At 40.0% G+C, this 16272-nt stretch overlaps 1 protein-coding gene across 5 annotated transcripts in view; it reads left to right on the plus strand.

Annotated features, from left to right (window-relative positions):
- BBS9 (Bardet-Biedl syndrome 9) overlaps positions 1-16272 on the plus strand; it is a 3505410-nt gene that overhangs the window by 1099091 nt on the left and 2390047 nt on the right. For all 5 annotated transcript variants that reach the window (XM_069613236.1, XM_069613237.1, XM_069613239.1 and 2 more), the window contains exon 11: positions 15091-15167. In XM_069613236.1, the coding sequence (XP_069469337.1) occupies positions 15091-15167 (77 nt within the window). The remainder of the gene's footprint in view (positions 1-15090; positions 15168-16272) is intronic.

Below are 16272 nucleotides of genomic sequence, written 5' to 3' on the forward strand. Positions count from 1 at the left end.
TTCTATAGTCAGACAGTTCAATATATATATATATATATGTATATATATATATATATAGATATATATAGATATTGAATCTTAGAAAGAAGTCATTCGCAACCAAACCACATCCAGTGAGACTCATTAAGTAGTAACACAACCACCACCCGCAGCATGTTGTCACATAGTATATATGTAAGAAAAAACACAGGCTGCAAGGTTTCCAGTACTATAGACCACCCAACATCAAAGCTCCATACACCAAAATGCATGTATGGGTATGGTAGGAAAAGTCCCTGTGCTAAGTAGTCACAATAGATCAATTCCACATCCATTGGCAATGTCTAATTTGTGTAAAGCCTGCAGGCTACGCACCATGGAGGTAGATTAAATCCCCAAGCAAACGTAGTACATCAGATGTAAAGTCTGGAAGTATGGCCATTACCTCAGTCCACCCAGCACTCTCGCTGCATCAGTGAATTAGCAATAGCGCACCAAAGAAGAGTACAGATGCATATTACTGACCAAATAAGGCACAACATATGGCAATAACATCCAAAGCAAACTACACCTTCCAAGCGACTGTCAAGGAACTGCCTGCCATTTCCTGTCTACATGTTGTTTATAAAGATCATTGTCCTACCAGCTTTCCAGGGCACCAGCACATATCCAACCACATCCCAGTTGAATTTTTGTAGCCCAGAACGACCATTCCTCAATCCCCATTCCCCCCTAAATCCCCTCTGTATTCAGTTCACTTAGGGGTCAGTCACTTCACCTTTGTCATTAACACACAGATAGAATCCCTCATCCCCAGCCTGGATTTCCCCTTCTATGTACAGCGTTACGCATTTTCCTCCTCACCACTAAATTAACCATCCCCCCCCCTTTCAGGTTCACCACAATGCCTTGAGACCATGAAATGGTAGGTGTGTGTAGTTTGAAACCCAATACACCACCTGCTGCATAAATGCTGCACTAACAGTACATCTTCGACAGATAATGATACATATGAATCCATAGCCACCATAGATAAGGCACCACAATAAGGTTATTACGAGCCTTATAAAGATTGATGTGTAACGCATAAAGGCATAGCAATACAACCTAATATATAGAAGGAAATACTGCATAAATGTCATAAAATCATGCTAAAGAGGCACAAACATAAATCATAAATGGTAGGAATGAACCAACGTCCATCAAACACGCCAAACAAAGCATCTTTCACATATCAGGGGTACTGGCAAACAAATTAAAGACGCTTACTTGGAACAGGCGAACAACTCCTGCCAAAGGCAAAATTAAATTATGCCTTATTTTCAGGTGGCAGTGATCAGCCCCTAGAATCCAAAGTAAAATTAAACAAATCAAAAGGCGATCAGAAAAAAAACTCGGAACATCAAAAATGTTAAAGTAACTTGTTCTTCTCAATCGAACAAATTATTAAAAAATCTAGTTCAATCACGGTCTGCCGCTGCTACAGCTTCCAAGGCAATAGCAAAAAAATATATGTTGCAGGCCTCTCAAAAGAGGCAACCATCATTAACTAATAAAAAAACGAAAAGGCTCAATCATATGGACCACTGGATGATCTAGTGGATGCTGTCACAGCTGCACCTGCCAACAAAGCAGCCTCTCCTATTCAACCTGTAATATTAGGTACTGAGAACGACCCATTAGCCACTCGTCTGAGCAAAATAAGACAAGCTGTGGATGCTTATAAGGCCGCCCTCCCACCTCAAAAAACTCTTAGATTTAGTCCAAACGACAAAGATCTGTTGAACGTGAACCTATACCCAATTGATCAAGGGAACCAAACATCCAAGGAACTACACTTGCCCCACAAAATTCCATGTCAACTTGGAAATACTCTACTCAAGTTACAGATAAAGATGCACTAGAGCAAAAACCAAAGGCTTCTATAGGCCATGCTCTGACAGACCTGGAACTAAAACATTTGATTAAAACAACTATTTCCCAAATCCTTGAAGTCAAGGGCACCCCTAATGATCAACTTAAACAGGCTCCTGTTACAGCCTTGAAAAATCCCAAGCTAATTAATCAAGTGGTTAAAAGACCAGCAATTCATTCACTTACCATGATGTGTCATCCCTTGCCTTGCACCCAGTACAATTTAAACTGTACTTCGGTCTTATCAATCTTTGGCGAAATACCAGCTCTCGTCGACATTGGTACAATTGATATTGAACTAGTCGAGTTTTCTGAATCACCGAAAAGAACATCAGTCACTCTGTGGATGAACTTTAGAGTAGTACTTAACACCATTTGGGCTGTTAGATCCCAGCTTTTTGAATTGGGCTTTGTAATTTTAGCTGGTCCTGGTAAAGTGGATAGTTGAGTGTCTGCACTGTCTATCCAAGCAACCACTCCATTGACTGAGGCTACGGGGAACCAAGTTCCTTCTAACAGCGCTTGCGGCTCGACAGCAATTCAGAATTAGCTAATCCCTGAAGGCTGTGCCTCTTTGTCTTTGGTCAGCTGGAATTCGAGAGACTTTAAGCATCTAATTAAGTCGAGAGAATTTAAGCATCTAATTAATAATAATTAAACTAATTTAGTAGCATATGACATCATTATTTTACAAGAGACATGGCTTATGAATTCACCCACTTGGAATAACTATATCTTTTTGGTTGCAGCCAACAAGGCTAACTATGGTAGACTGACATCTGGGCTTCTGATTGCCATTAAACAGAGTCTACATCTACACTCTGAGAAGTGGTTCTCTCCCAACCAATTCATACAAATGATCAAATTGTATAAGAACTTAAATGTATATGCACTAATCAATGTATATTGGAACCTGGATGGGCTGAGTGATGACAGGTTTCTGGAATCCATGAATGAAGCATTGGATTTGGTGGCCCAAGAAACTAACATTTGTCACATAATAATAGCAGGAGATTTTAACTTACATTGCCTTGATTCAAATAGACAATCTGAACGAATGCAACTAAAAAAATTGAGTAAATTTACTGAATCCAGAAATCTTTTCATGCTTAATGGATCCCTGTCATCAGACATCCTGCCTAAATCAACCTGGCACAGAGGTACTAGTACTGGTATTATTGACTTCATCTATGTAGATATGGTTTTTTTTGCACAGATATCGTCCTTTCAAGTTTTACATTCCGACCTGAGTGACCATAACATGTTAAATCTATCTTGGGTTCCCAATAGTTTCAGTGAGAGCCACACATAAATCACATCTAGGAAACATGCGAGTAAACACTGCATGAAACAGATTAATCTGATCCCAACCCACATTTTAAGCTTTTAGGAAACTTTATGCTCGAGAGGTTCTCCAAGCTGAAAGTGACGATCTTAAGTCCTGTGTGGTCTATCCTGAATTAATGCAATTATTTCAACCTAATTCAGTACAGACAAAGATAAAAATAAACACCATATCTGCATGTTTACAATCATGAAATAAAAAAAATGAAAGCCAAAGTTAGACATGAAAAAAGCGAAATTTTAAAACTATCCTCTGATTGCAGATCTAAGGCTCTTACACAAATCAAAACAAAATACAAGAATTGGATAAAAGGTATGAAATCCAAACTATGCCAGGATGATGGCTTTAATATGTTGAGGCAACTGTCTAGCAAAAATACATCACCAATTTGGAGCATTATAAATGAAATAACAGCTGGCAATCAGGTTGCAGTACAATCCAATTCTGTAAAAGAACAAGACTGGATTGACTATTACCAAAAGCTATTCAGTCTTCCAGAATCTGTTATAACTCCTGACCTCAAAACTGACCAAACTGCTTTCATTTTAAACTATGATTGTGATGAGATAAAATATTATATACATAAAGCTAGTCACTCCAGAGCTCCGGGTCTGGATGGCCTGTCTAATTCAATAATGAAACAGTTCCCAGAAATCTGGGCCGACATCCTAATGACCATGTTTGATAACATATTACTCTCTCAAAAAATTCCAACATCATGGAAACGCTTGATCACTATTCCTATATACAAAAAGGGTGATCGGGCGAATCCTGCCAGCTTTCGACCAATATCATTACTAGATGCTCCAGGGAAAATCTTTGGTCGCATCATTCTAAAAGAGCTTAATATCTGGTCTGCAAAAACTTTAAGAGATCCCTTTCAATCGGGGGTTTGTCAGTGGCTTGGGAACAGCTCCCTAAATGATTACTCTCAATGTGCTTCAATCACAAAGTGCCATCCGGAATCAAAGATTATATCTTGCCTTTATCAATTTCCGAATGGCCTTTGATTCAGTGAACAGGAATTTATTATATGCAAAATTTAAAACATACGGTTGTCCTACATCTTTGCTAGTTTTGATCAAACTACACACTGGAACTACCATGCAAGTGAGACTGTCCTTTGAAGGACTTCTATCAACGGCATTCAATACCTTTTGAGGCCTTAAACAAGGGTGCATAATGGCCTTGATATTATTTAATTTGTTTATTCTAGACATGGGGGCCTCCTTTCTCAAAGTCGTGTCAGATACTCCTAAACTAGGAAATCAGCGTATAGCCTGGATGCTATACACTGATGACCTGATACTGATATCTCAAACTCCTAAAGGTCTCCAAAATCTGTTGAACGCTTTGACTAAATACATTTAATTAAACAATCTCACAGTGAACATTGAAAAATCACAGGTCTTAGTATGTAAAAATTCAAGGAAACCAAATTTGTGTAACTATGTATGGACTTTACAAAACAGTCCTAAAAATTGTTTCTGAATACAAATATCTTGGTTTGACTGTTCACAATAGATTATCCAATACGTTATATTTATCACATCTTGAAGTAAAAATGACTGCACTTATATCGCAGGCAAAGATTTTAATCTTTAAATAATGTAACTTTACATACAAACACTAGTTTCTTTTCTATGAATAAAGTAATTCCTGTCATGTTTTATGGAGTTGAAACTATGTTCAATAACCAAACAAAAATGTGGAATGACCTAGAAGCCCGATTCTAGAAAACAACTTTAAAACTACCAAACTGCACCCATATGCCGATTCTCTGTCATGAACTGGGCCTAGTGTCACTTGTAGGACTCATATTATGATGGATATGTAGCCTATCTCGTAAATGTTTACTGGGCCTAGATGCTAATAACCTTTTGAGGTTTATAGCCCATTAGCTTATATCATCATCTAATCACTTTCCAATGAAATGGCGTAAGTGTGTAGTAAAAGCCATGGCCGAAGACCATATTACCATAACCTTACTGATCGAAAATCCATCACCAGCCAAGGTGAAACTGTACCAATGGTATTGGATAAAAAACAGAGCAAGTTGTATGAAATACAAGGATTTTGACACTATTAAATTTGGGTACAAAAGATTGCGACAAATGTCTGACTATTTCGTAAAATGCCCATCACCAGATATAAGGAACAAATATTTACGATTCAGATTAAATCTGTGGCCAACCAGGGAAATACTGGCCCGACGAAAGATAATATCTTCTCTGAGCTTTTGTCGTTACTGTAATGTTACCACTGAAAAGCAGACACTACAGCATCTACTGGTCTCATGTCCTATATTGAATGCTCAACGAATGCTATACTTCAAAAATCTCCTATGCTTATTTAGAGATTCTGGAGATGACAAAATGTGGCACTTGCTGTCCTTGGACAAGAGATTCACAGTAATGAAAGCTATAGTTCAATTTCTGGAAATTGTTTTACCAATAGAAATATCATATGAAGAATCAATCTTTTATTGTTTTTTTCTTGTTTTTAGCAATTTGCTAAATTTTATATTGAGTTGCAAAATATGAAATGTGTTCAGCGTTATCCCAAGCAGGATCTGTTAGATACTTTTTATTTTTTCTACAGTGTTGTGTTTTAAAATTTGATGTATTTAGAATCCAATGTTTTCCTTTGTTATGTCAATTTTATATGTTCCATGTTTATGTTTTAACTTGTATAAATCTGTCTATGAAATATAAATTATCTGTATTTGAAAAGTTGATTTTCTCAACTAAACCAAATTTTAAAAAAAATTATGTGGAATTCTCTATGTAAAAATAAGTACTATTTCAAATATAATTAGTGATTTAGCTGTCATGCAGACCACCATTTTGCATAGCCTGAAATAGGTCCCTTGTATACTGATCTTAGGATGTTGAGTGGTATTATGCCGCTGGTATAGTAGCCTCTGCCAGGGCAGGCAATACACTTTCAGTAACAAGGCACCTAAGGACACTAATCTCTACCCGAACACAGGATGGTTTCGAGCAGCTCTACTTACCCACTGAAGTGGACAAGCAAACAGATTAAGATCTAATTGGCCAAATGATCTAGTTTTTCGGAGCTAGGAACTGTTTCTTGTAGAAATGATGTAACTTGGCCATGATGAAACACGTGTTGGCTTTTTTATTTCTCATGTAGATTGAAAAATAATTGGTTATAAACCTTTCTGTGGCAAAATAAAACTTTAAGAAATTTCTATTGAATACTCAGTGTGTTGCTGAAACGAAACTATGTTCTGTTGCACAATTATAAATGAAGCAAATATGTGGTTTTGGCGCTGGAGGTGGATCTTTCCGAGTAGTAATTGGTGGCATAGGCCGGTCCCGAGTCATCTTGGGTTATAGTATTGTTGCAAAAATACTATTGCCTGGGATGATATTGTGCGTTAATGCAGCTGGGGAGGTCACAGTTGTAGTTTAGATGCTGAATATAAAGAATTCTATTTTAATAAGATTTGTGAGAAATGCAAACCCTCACATTCGCCTATCTTTCAATCCACAGACAGACTTGTGTGTAATATGGAAGTACAGATTTTTTTTTTTTTTACTTTGTTCATGTTGCATACAAAATAGTGCTTTGTCAGCCCAAAAATACATACAGGCTGAAAACCACACACAGATACATTAGTGTTGTGCAAGCATATGTAAATTGATAAGTTTCACATGCAAGTAGCTTCTAAATAGTATGCACACAAGTGAATTTAAAGCGGCATAGCCAGCTATTGTGACAAGTCAGACTCAGGAGACAGACGAGAGGTCATGTTTTCTTACCTGGAGTTTAACAATAAAAATAATGCCTATCCTGTCCCTACATCTGCGATGGTTCTTGGCCCTGTCTAAGGAAAATAATCAGTGCTTGTCAGGATGTCTTGCAACAAAAAACAGTCCTCCGTCAAAACCCTTATCTACCTAAGGTCTGTCCCTACCACTAATACATATGTTTAACATAAACTAAACCAAAATGGTCTAAGGGCTTTTCGCTTAATCTTGGCAATGGGGTTTGGTTTCTGGCCTCTCTTTTCATGGGGATGATTGGTCGGCCCCCACCCAAATGTTTATCTTCTCCCAGGCCATCTACCTGGTGGTGCAGCTTAAACCACAAGGTAGCCCACTGCCTCTGTGTTCTTTCTCTCCACCTGAGATGAGTCTTGGTTCCCTTGGAATCGCCTACAATTATTTGGTCCTGTACTGTAATCTCACTCACCCCTGCTTGGGGCTGCTCTTCCTTCTCCTTGCCTGGGAGATTTGTGGTTTGCGCCTCACTTTGGGGTCATGCTGCCCGCCTAGGTGTGACTTTTCCTGACTCTTCACTTCCTCCTTGGGGTCTTCTGTTTATTAGCCCACTTTAGGGTATATTCTCTCATACCTAAACTTGGGCTCTCTTGCCTTTCACCCCATCTGGGGGTAGTGTGTACCTTGTCCCTTTTTGGGCTTTTGGATTTCTCGCCACTTTTTGGTTTATCTCATATCTCGCCCAGTGTCTGAGTTTCTTCAGTTTTTCACCCCTTTATGTATTGTATGGTCTCATGCACCGTGGTGGGCTTCTGGGTTTTTCACTCTTTCTCAGTCACCTCTGAACCTTGTTGCCCTCTTCTCGTTTCCCAGTTTGTTTCTGTAAACCTTGTTCTTTTTAGCGTGTGTCGTCCGGGGAGGCAGTCATTTTTGGCGGCAAGGAATCACTTGTTAGGGTTCCCTTTGGGTCTTTACGTTGGTTCCCTTTCATTGGCTCGTCCTGTCAGTGCACGAAAGGACTTCAGTGCTGATTCCCACAGGTGCCATTCAACCGCAAAGGGAGTGTTAACCTTCCCCTCGATGAAGAACAGCTCTGAAATCTTCAGGCCTTGAAGCATTGGGGAATATCTCCCTTCCCCAGCCTTGTGCAGGCTTCTTGAAACATTCAACAATTGTTGGGGGAACTCTGTCCCCTTGTTGGTACTTCTCAGGCTTCTTTACAGTTCCTGGGTCCCCAACCCTAATTGGGAAACCTGGTTCCTTTTCACCAGTCACCCGACACAGTTGCAAAAACAAAAGGAGTTTGGATGGCTTTCCAAACTGGAGTGGATCCTCTACTCTGGTCAGCAGACCCGGCTTTCACTCTACCAGGGACTGCAATTAAGAACACCAACCTGGATGTACTCCCCAAGCTGTGGTGGGTCAATGACCCTGGTTGGCAGACCTGGGTTCCTCTCACCGGGTACTGCGGCAAAGAAAAACAGCCTGGATATACTCCCAGGCTATAGTGTCCCTCACAGACTTGGTTTACTCACCTCACAAGCATTTCATGGACTGTCTATTAGTTTTACAGTTCGCTCTAAGTGGGTACGAGTACCAGGCTTGAAATTCCAACTTTAGTGTCCCACTTTGTAGGTGCGGTTCACTTTCCTGCCAAACCCTAGCACAATTCCATGTCGATTCAACCGTTTCTGCCACAGTTTCAGGGTCCCTGACCCTCGTTTTCCCAACCTCTTAGTTTGTACCACCTACTCCTTGGGCCTTCAGCACCTCACTGGCTACCCGCATACCTTACTGCACAGTCTGCGTGGGTGTCGGCTCCTCTGAGGCAGCTGGGTTCGGTCATGGAGCTCTGGTAGCATTCTAGAGCCTCCTTTGCTATGCGGCAGCTCCGAAGTCTTCTCCTCCTTCCCGGCAGGGTGGCTTCTTCCCTGCGATCCCCCGGGTGTGAGGGGGGCTCAGAGTTTCAGCCCGCCTGTTGGCCGAATGGTCCTCCCTCGCGTCTTGGATCAACCTCAAACTCTCTCCCTCCAATAATGGCATCCCGGTCAGCTTCCACTTTCACTATTGGACCGTGCTTGCTCTTGCAGCTCCACCAGGGAGGGCATGACACTTCATCAAGTCCTTCTTTACTTTTAATACAGCTTCTTCCAATCGTTTGTTGGGAACCACTAGTATGGTCAAATTGGTTCTGATAAGTATTCTGTACTGCTCGGCGCCTCCCCCTCGTCTCAGTATTGAGTGATGTATGAGGTTGCAACTCACTAGAAATCTTCCTCATCTCAGTACTCTCTACTTTTGCTGGATTACAAAAGTAGATGGTGTATGAGGGTAGGGGTGGAGAGGGTGGAGGTAATGTAGAGGCCAGGTTATTGTAGGAAGGGGGTCTAGGGGCAGATGATCGGCAGGGATACTGTATTCTCCCAATATTATTGTCACTGGTCCCAAAGGGGTTTTCCCTCACATGAGATCCACCCGGTGAATACCACCCACAGGGAGCTATCGGGTAGCAAACGGAGAGATGAGTGGGCACCACAAAATTCAAAAAATATTCTAAATATTAAAGTCAGTGTGAAAAAAAGAGAAGAATTAAATGTTCAGAATAAAAGTTCTGAAGGAGCTGACTGTGATAAGTCTGGAGACACCCTGACTCAAAAAATAAAACAAAAGCTAGAGACCAAGTAACAATACTAGGTCACACAGCCGCTCCCTTTTGGGCCCAATCTGGGTACGTAGTTATTCAAAGTTCAAAGCAATATGATCAGGTATCAAAATGTATAATGCTTAATCCAAAAAATTATGGATGAGTCTGTTTCATGGTTGAGTATCAAAAATGATTGTTTATCCAAAAGAAATTCAAAACAAAAATGTCACTAATGTATTCTTAGTGAGGGAGCAATTGCCACAATCCATACATAATTCAGACTGAGATATGCCAATGCATTTCGGAAATAATGTCCTTCTTCAGGGCAAGTCTAGTAATCAGAATGGATATGTACAAAACACACACATTAACATCATAATAAGCACATTTGTTGTAAAAGAAAAGAAAATGTAACATACCGATCAGCAGTGTTTTCAATAGTTGGTGGATAGAAAAGACAAAATAAGAATACCTTATAAGTGATATGAAATGTAAATCAATAGCAACATAAAGCAATGAAGTTTAGTTTTACCTTATTGGTGTGGATGGAGAAATATGGCCCGGTAGCACCAAGAAAGCTTTTTAAATATCCATTTGACAAGCATCCATCCGACAACACTTCTAGTTCAGATTCAGAGGCACCAAGGGAGTCAGCTACACCCACTGAACAAACAATTGACAACTCTAACCAGGCAGCGAGCCCTTCAGCACAAGCATCCTCCACCTCAGCTTTTTTAGGCACACGCCCAAAAGAACCCGCAGGGGGAGGAGGGCACCCAAGAGCCAAACCTCAAACACGTCTACAATTAAAGAAAACTTAGTCATGAACATTTTAGACAGAATACTCAGCAAACAGCAAACAGGAGGATGATACACTGCAAAAAGGATTGAGTTTTGTCCCTACCTACGGCACAACATTGTTTCACAGTAAGATCGAATTGTATAAATTCGTAAGGAAGCTCAAACTTAAAGAATTCTTTGAGGAATTGGAAACTTATGAGAAACCCACCAACAAGCCTGATTGTCAAGAATTTAGGGCCAAGAGCGGATGTGTACCACCTATTAATGTACCTTCGATTGATATCTTCCAGAAATTGGTCACCTGGGATCTCGAACGGATCAATTACAGAAGTCCACCATATAAGAACCTTAAACCCCATGAAATTAGACTTATCAGAGATTTATACAGTGATACTAGAATAACAATTTGCCCCGTAGATAAAGGAGATGCCCTTGTCATCCTGAATACAGCGGATTATGACTCGGAATGTTTGAGACAACTGCAAGACCAAACAGCTTACGCTACACTAGACCACGATTCAACCATCTCCATTAAACACAACTTAAAAAGTTTGCTTGACAAGGATTTAGAATTCGACTGGATAAATGAACATACGCATAAGTTTCTGCTCAATGACCATCCCAGGATTCCAAACTTCTACACCCTCCCAAAAATTCATAATGATCCCACCAAACCCCCTGGTAGACCAATAGTCGCAGGGATGGACAGCATTAATCAGCTACTTGGTATTTACAATGATTATTTTATGCAACCACTAATACAAAAAACTCCCACTTATACCCGAGACACAACTCACTTTCTACAAAAACGGAATTCTTCCACTTTCCAACAAAATCAGCTGATGTTCACTATAGACTTAAAAAGTCTATACACCTCCATACCACATGATGTTGGAATTGAAGCAGTGGAATGGTTGTTACTCCAATCACCAGATGTTCGAGCACAAAAGGAATTTATACTGTCTCTACTGCAATTTATTGCTGAAAATTCTTATTTTCAACATGGAAACCAGTTTTTCTTGCAAATCTCAGGTACCTCAGTGTGCGACACCATGGCACCGACGTACGCCAATTGTTTTATTTATAAATTCGAGCTGGATCACATTCTGAGGAAACAAGAATGGAAGAAAGATATTCATATGTGGACTCGATACATAATGACATTTTTGGTGTTTGGGCAGGCACAGAGACAGCATTTGATGCCTTTTTCGAGCACCTCAATAACATTGACCAACGGGTTCAATTCACCAGGGAGATATCACGTGACAAGATCACTTTTCTTGATGTACAGATAATATGGAATGATAATTGTTACAGTACCACTCATTTCCGGAAGCCAACGGATCAAAATAATTTGCTACACCGCCTTAGTTTTCATCAGCCAAGTCTATTGAGGAACCTTCCATTTAGCCAACTCCTGCGAGTGAAAAAGATTGTTAGTGATCCTGATGACTGTATCTCACAACAATTGGCTATGAAGGAGAAATTTCTGAAACAAATCTACCATCAAGAAGAATTAGATTCTGCAGTTGAAAGGGTTAGTTCCCTTGAACGCAAAGCTCTACTATCTGCTCCGAAGAAACCAACAAGGGAGCTCAAGTCACCAGTCTATGTATCTAAATTCACTATTCAGAGCAATAGAATTAAGAAAACCATCAAGAAACATTGGGGCATTTTTAAGAACGATATGAGAGTACAAAATCTATTCAATGTGCCACCTGTTTTTGCCTATCAGAGAAGTAGGAACCTCAGGGATGAACTGGTACATACAAGACCACCCTTGAAGAAATCGATCACACAGCGTACCGGTACATTTCCCTGTTTACACTGCATCAATTGCAACTCAGTTATCAAAGGCAATGTTATTTTTCATCCACGAACAGGTAAGAAGATTCTCCTTAAGACATTTGGTACATGTGACAGTATGAACATCATATACGGCATCAAAGGCCCATGTGGGAAATACTACGTGGGTCAGTCAACCAGAGCGGCGAAGACACGGTGGAATGAACACCGGTCTTGTATCCGCAACTCCAACCCTAATTCAGCTGTGGCCCGCCATTGGGCCTCGAACAATCATAACCTCTCACAAATTAAGTTTTTGATCCTAGTAGTTCTGTACAAGAACAATTCCCGTGAAGATTTGGGCCTGCGCCTTAATCGCAGGGAGACAATTTGGATTGAAAAACTTTGCAGTCTGGTTCCGAATGGTTTGAATGAAGAAATCAACTATCACTGTTATGTTTGAGATACACTACTATTCACCACCTGGCGCACTTTTGGTGCCTCCAGCGTGCTTCCTATTTTGTATTTGACCACATGTTTCGAGAATTCGTACTATTTCCAGTTTGAAACTTCACTTTGTGTCATCTAAGATCAGCCTTGCCGCATGTCCCGGACGTCATCTGGGACCCAAGGTGCCACCCACGGGTGCACCTTCCGCGACGAGGCTGGACCTTGATCATCTTTAGCATATGAGGTTGATTTCAGCACTTGCCTGTTGTTTGTTTGTGTTTTGGGTTTCTATTTGTTTACTTGCTCATATGATATACATTTATTGATCCAGTTGGTTAAACATTCTTGTTCTCATGTAATTTAGAAATATCCCTTTTGCTGCCTTTACTTGTGCTTCAACCATTAAGTATGTATTCTGTTTTTATTATTTTTGGTCGTTCCTATTTTATGCTATCACAATTGTGGGCATAGATAGGGCATACCTCACAAATATTTAAAGTTTTCATTTCCGCAGGCTAGCACCTGCTACACAACTTAATTCGTGACCACTTGCATCCCACTGAAGCGAAGCCGTCACGTGTACTACAAAAGAACCGTTGTCTTAGCAACGGCTTAACGCGGCAGTCTGAGTTACTGCAGTGAAGCCACACACAGGAGGATTCACACGCTCCGTGTGCTTAAAGGTAAATGATTCATGCCCAACACACCACTCCTACCTCATTGAATGCACTCGTATGCCAGTAATGACGAGGCATCTGATTTGATCCTCCTTTTTTGACTACTAGATTCGATTTGCGACGTGTGCTACAAAAGTACCGTTGTCTTGGCAATGGCTTAACGCGGCAGTATGAGTTACTGCAGTGAAGCCACACACAGGAGGATCTGCACGCTCCACCTGCTTAAAGGTATATTTCATCGCTTTTACCTTATTAAATACAAGCAAATGCCAGTAATGACGAGGCATCTGATCTCATCCTCTTTTTTGATTACTAGATTCGATTTGTTAGAAACATAATTGGATTTTACATTAACCCCCGCAATCCTTTGACATTGCTGTTGGCCCATTTCTCTGTGGGCACGTACACTTTGTTGTACACCATTTGCCACACCAATAAGGTCAAACTAAACTTCATTGCTTTATGTTGCTATTGATTTACATTTCATATCACTTATAAGGTATTCTTATTTTGTCTTTTCTATCCACCAACTATTGAAAACACTGCTGATCGGTATGTTACATTTTCTTTTCTTATACAACAAATGTGCTTATTATGATGTTAATGTGTTTTGTACATATCCACTCTGATTACTAGACTTGCCCTGAAGAAGGAAATGATTTCCGAAATGCATTGGCATATCTCAGTCTGAATTATGTATGGATTGTGGCAATTGCTCCCTCACTAAGAATACATTAGTGACATTTTTGTTTTGAATTTCTTTTGGATAAACAATCATTTTTGATACTCAACCATGAAACGGACTCATCTATAATGTTTTGGATTAAGCATTATACATTTTGATACCTGATCATATTGCTTTGAACTTTGAATAACTAAGTACCCAGATCGGGCCCAAAAGGGAGCGGCTGTGTGACCTAGTATTGTTACTTGGTCTCTAGCTTTTGTTGAGCTATCGCCACCCTGGCCTCATGAGAAGGGGCTCCCCCCTTCAGAAGCAGTGATGACATCCTGGGATTCGTCACACATCATTCTCATCCAAATGGACCACTAAAGACTACTCAGTTTGTCTCGGGAATTACTGATTTGTGATCTGTTACTGTATGACTTTTTTTTCGGGTCCAGAAATATGTATTGCCCCATTCTTACCCAGTTATCAACTAAATTGCATTTTCCTTTTGTGGAGGACACCCACTTATACTTGCTAATGCTTAGTTTGGCCATGTTTAAATGGTTAACCTCTTTAACATATTTCTTGAGGAAAGTGAGCCTGAGTAGCAACTAATTTATGTTACCAATGCTTAACACATTTAGAGGTATCTGTTATGTGGTACTGTGGCCAGTTCCAGGGCCAACATCCTCAGAGGAATGAAGGCAGGCTGGATTTGGAAATATAGTTTATCATTACAAAAAAGTGACTACGCAGAGCATCCTCCTACCAAATGTGGTGGAGTCAAAAAGATTGTATGAATTTAAGACGACATGGGTGCGTGATAAGTTACAAAAAGCGATAGCTGGAGACCATGCATGGCATGTGATTTCAGCATATGTAGGTTGATGGGTGAGTCCATTGATACATATTGTGGTGGTTTAGATTAAACCCCAGTTGCGGCATGCATAGTCTTACTTTTTTTAATCAATGTAAGATTTATTTTGTACATGCACTGTTGTTGCTGCTTAATACAATGCTTCAACTATCTCTATATATAATTTAGGAATATAATTTTTTATTTTTTTGTGTTACAGATATCATGCCCAAGTCGGAGAAAGAAGATACCTTGGCAATCATGGCAGTGGTTTCCACAGAGCTGGATTCTGTATCGGTATGTGATTTTTAAAGTATTTTTTAAATTTGTGAATTCAAGCAGAATTTGGTATTTTTTCTTGTTTTTTATTTTCTTTCACTGTGCTGCTGACTCTTGCATTCTGAAAGATGTTTAGATTGTATGAAGCTAAAGGCAAATTATTCAAAATTAAATTTTGTGAAGTTGTTTTTATATGGTTGGAAGCTGACTGATGTGCCATAGAGCAGTCATGAGTATTGAAAAGGTCCCCTAATAATGGCACCTCTTCTTACTGTAGTGATGGTAGTAGCCGTAGATTTTGGTTGGTTTTTCGTTATGTACTAGCCAATCAGAACAATGATTTTCCATGACACTGCTTTCTGCCATTTGTAATTATGTATCATGTGTCACAAGATGGTTTTTTTCAGAATTTGTGATGGACACAGAGCCTTCTTTCGGCAGAACACAGCATAGTGTTTTTTGCACCATATTCCTTTCATGGTATTTTTGCACCATGTTTTGCATCAGATTCCGCCTAGTCAGAGAAGTCATAGGATATTCTGCCGCAAATTCAGTACCATGGGAGCCGGATGCAGATTTTCGAACAATTCCTCCATCCACTAAGACGGTCCTGCAGGAATACTTTTTTACCCATCTCCATTCAGGACAAGGGGGCGGGATTCTCCTTGGTCTTAGTTACATTTCACGCTGCCTAACTTGATCGAGGCAATTTATGAGTGACATGTTCTATAGAAATTATACAGGGAATGACTTCTGTGAAGCCATTACCACAAGAAAGTGATGGATGGAAAGCTTTTAATTAAACGTAGCCTCTGAGAATTCCTATGGGTAGATTCCATCCCCTAGTGTTATTTTCTATTTGTAATGACTTTTTTTGGAAATCTTTTTATTTATCACAGAATATGAGCACAGTTTGAATCATGGTACACAAGGAATTGTAGACAATAAAGAGAATGTGTCTGTTTACACCGCCAGCAAGTAGCACACAAACAGGTGTTGCAGGTTCCTATTAGCCAGCCCAGTACTAAGAAAAAAGTCTTGAGCTTGCCTAGAGATGCACATTGATGGGATATATAGAAAGAGTGCTCAACGATTAATCTCCTTACGCATCTTGTGTAGCTTG

Source organism: Ambystoma mexicanum, chromosome 5p (genome assembly GCF_040938575.1).
Source record: "Ambystoma mexicanum isolate Mex_15411 chromosome 5p, UKY_AmexF1_1, whole genome shotgun sequence".
In the NCBI taxonomy this organism is placed as follows: domain Eukaryota; kingdom Metazoa; phylum Chordata; class Amphibia; order Caudata; family Ambystomatidae; genus Ambystoma; species Ambystoma mexicanum.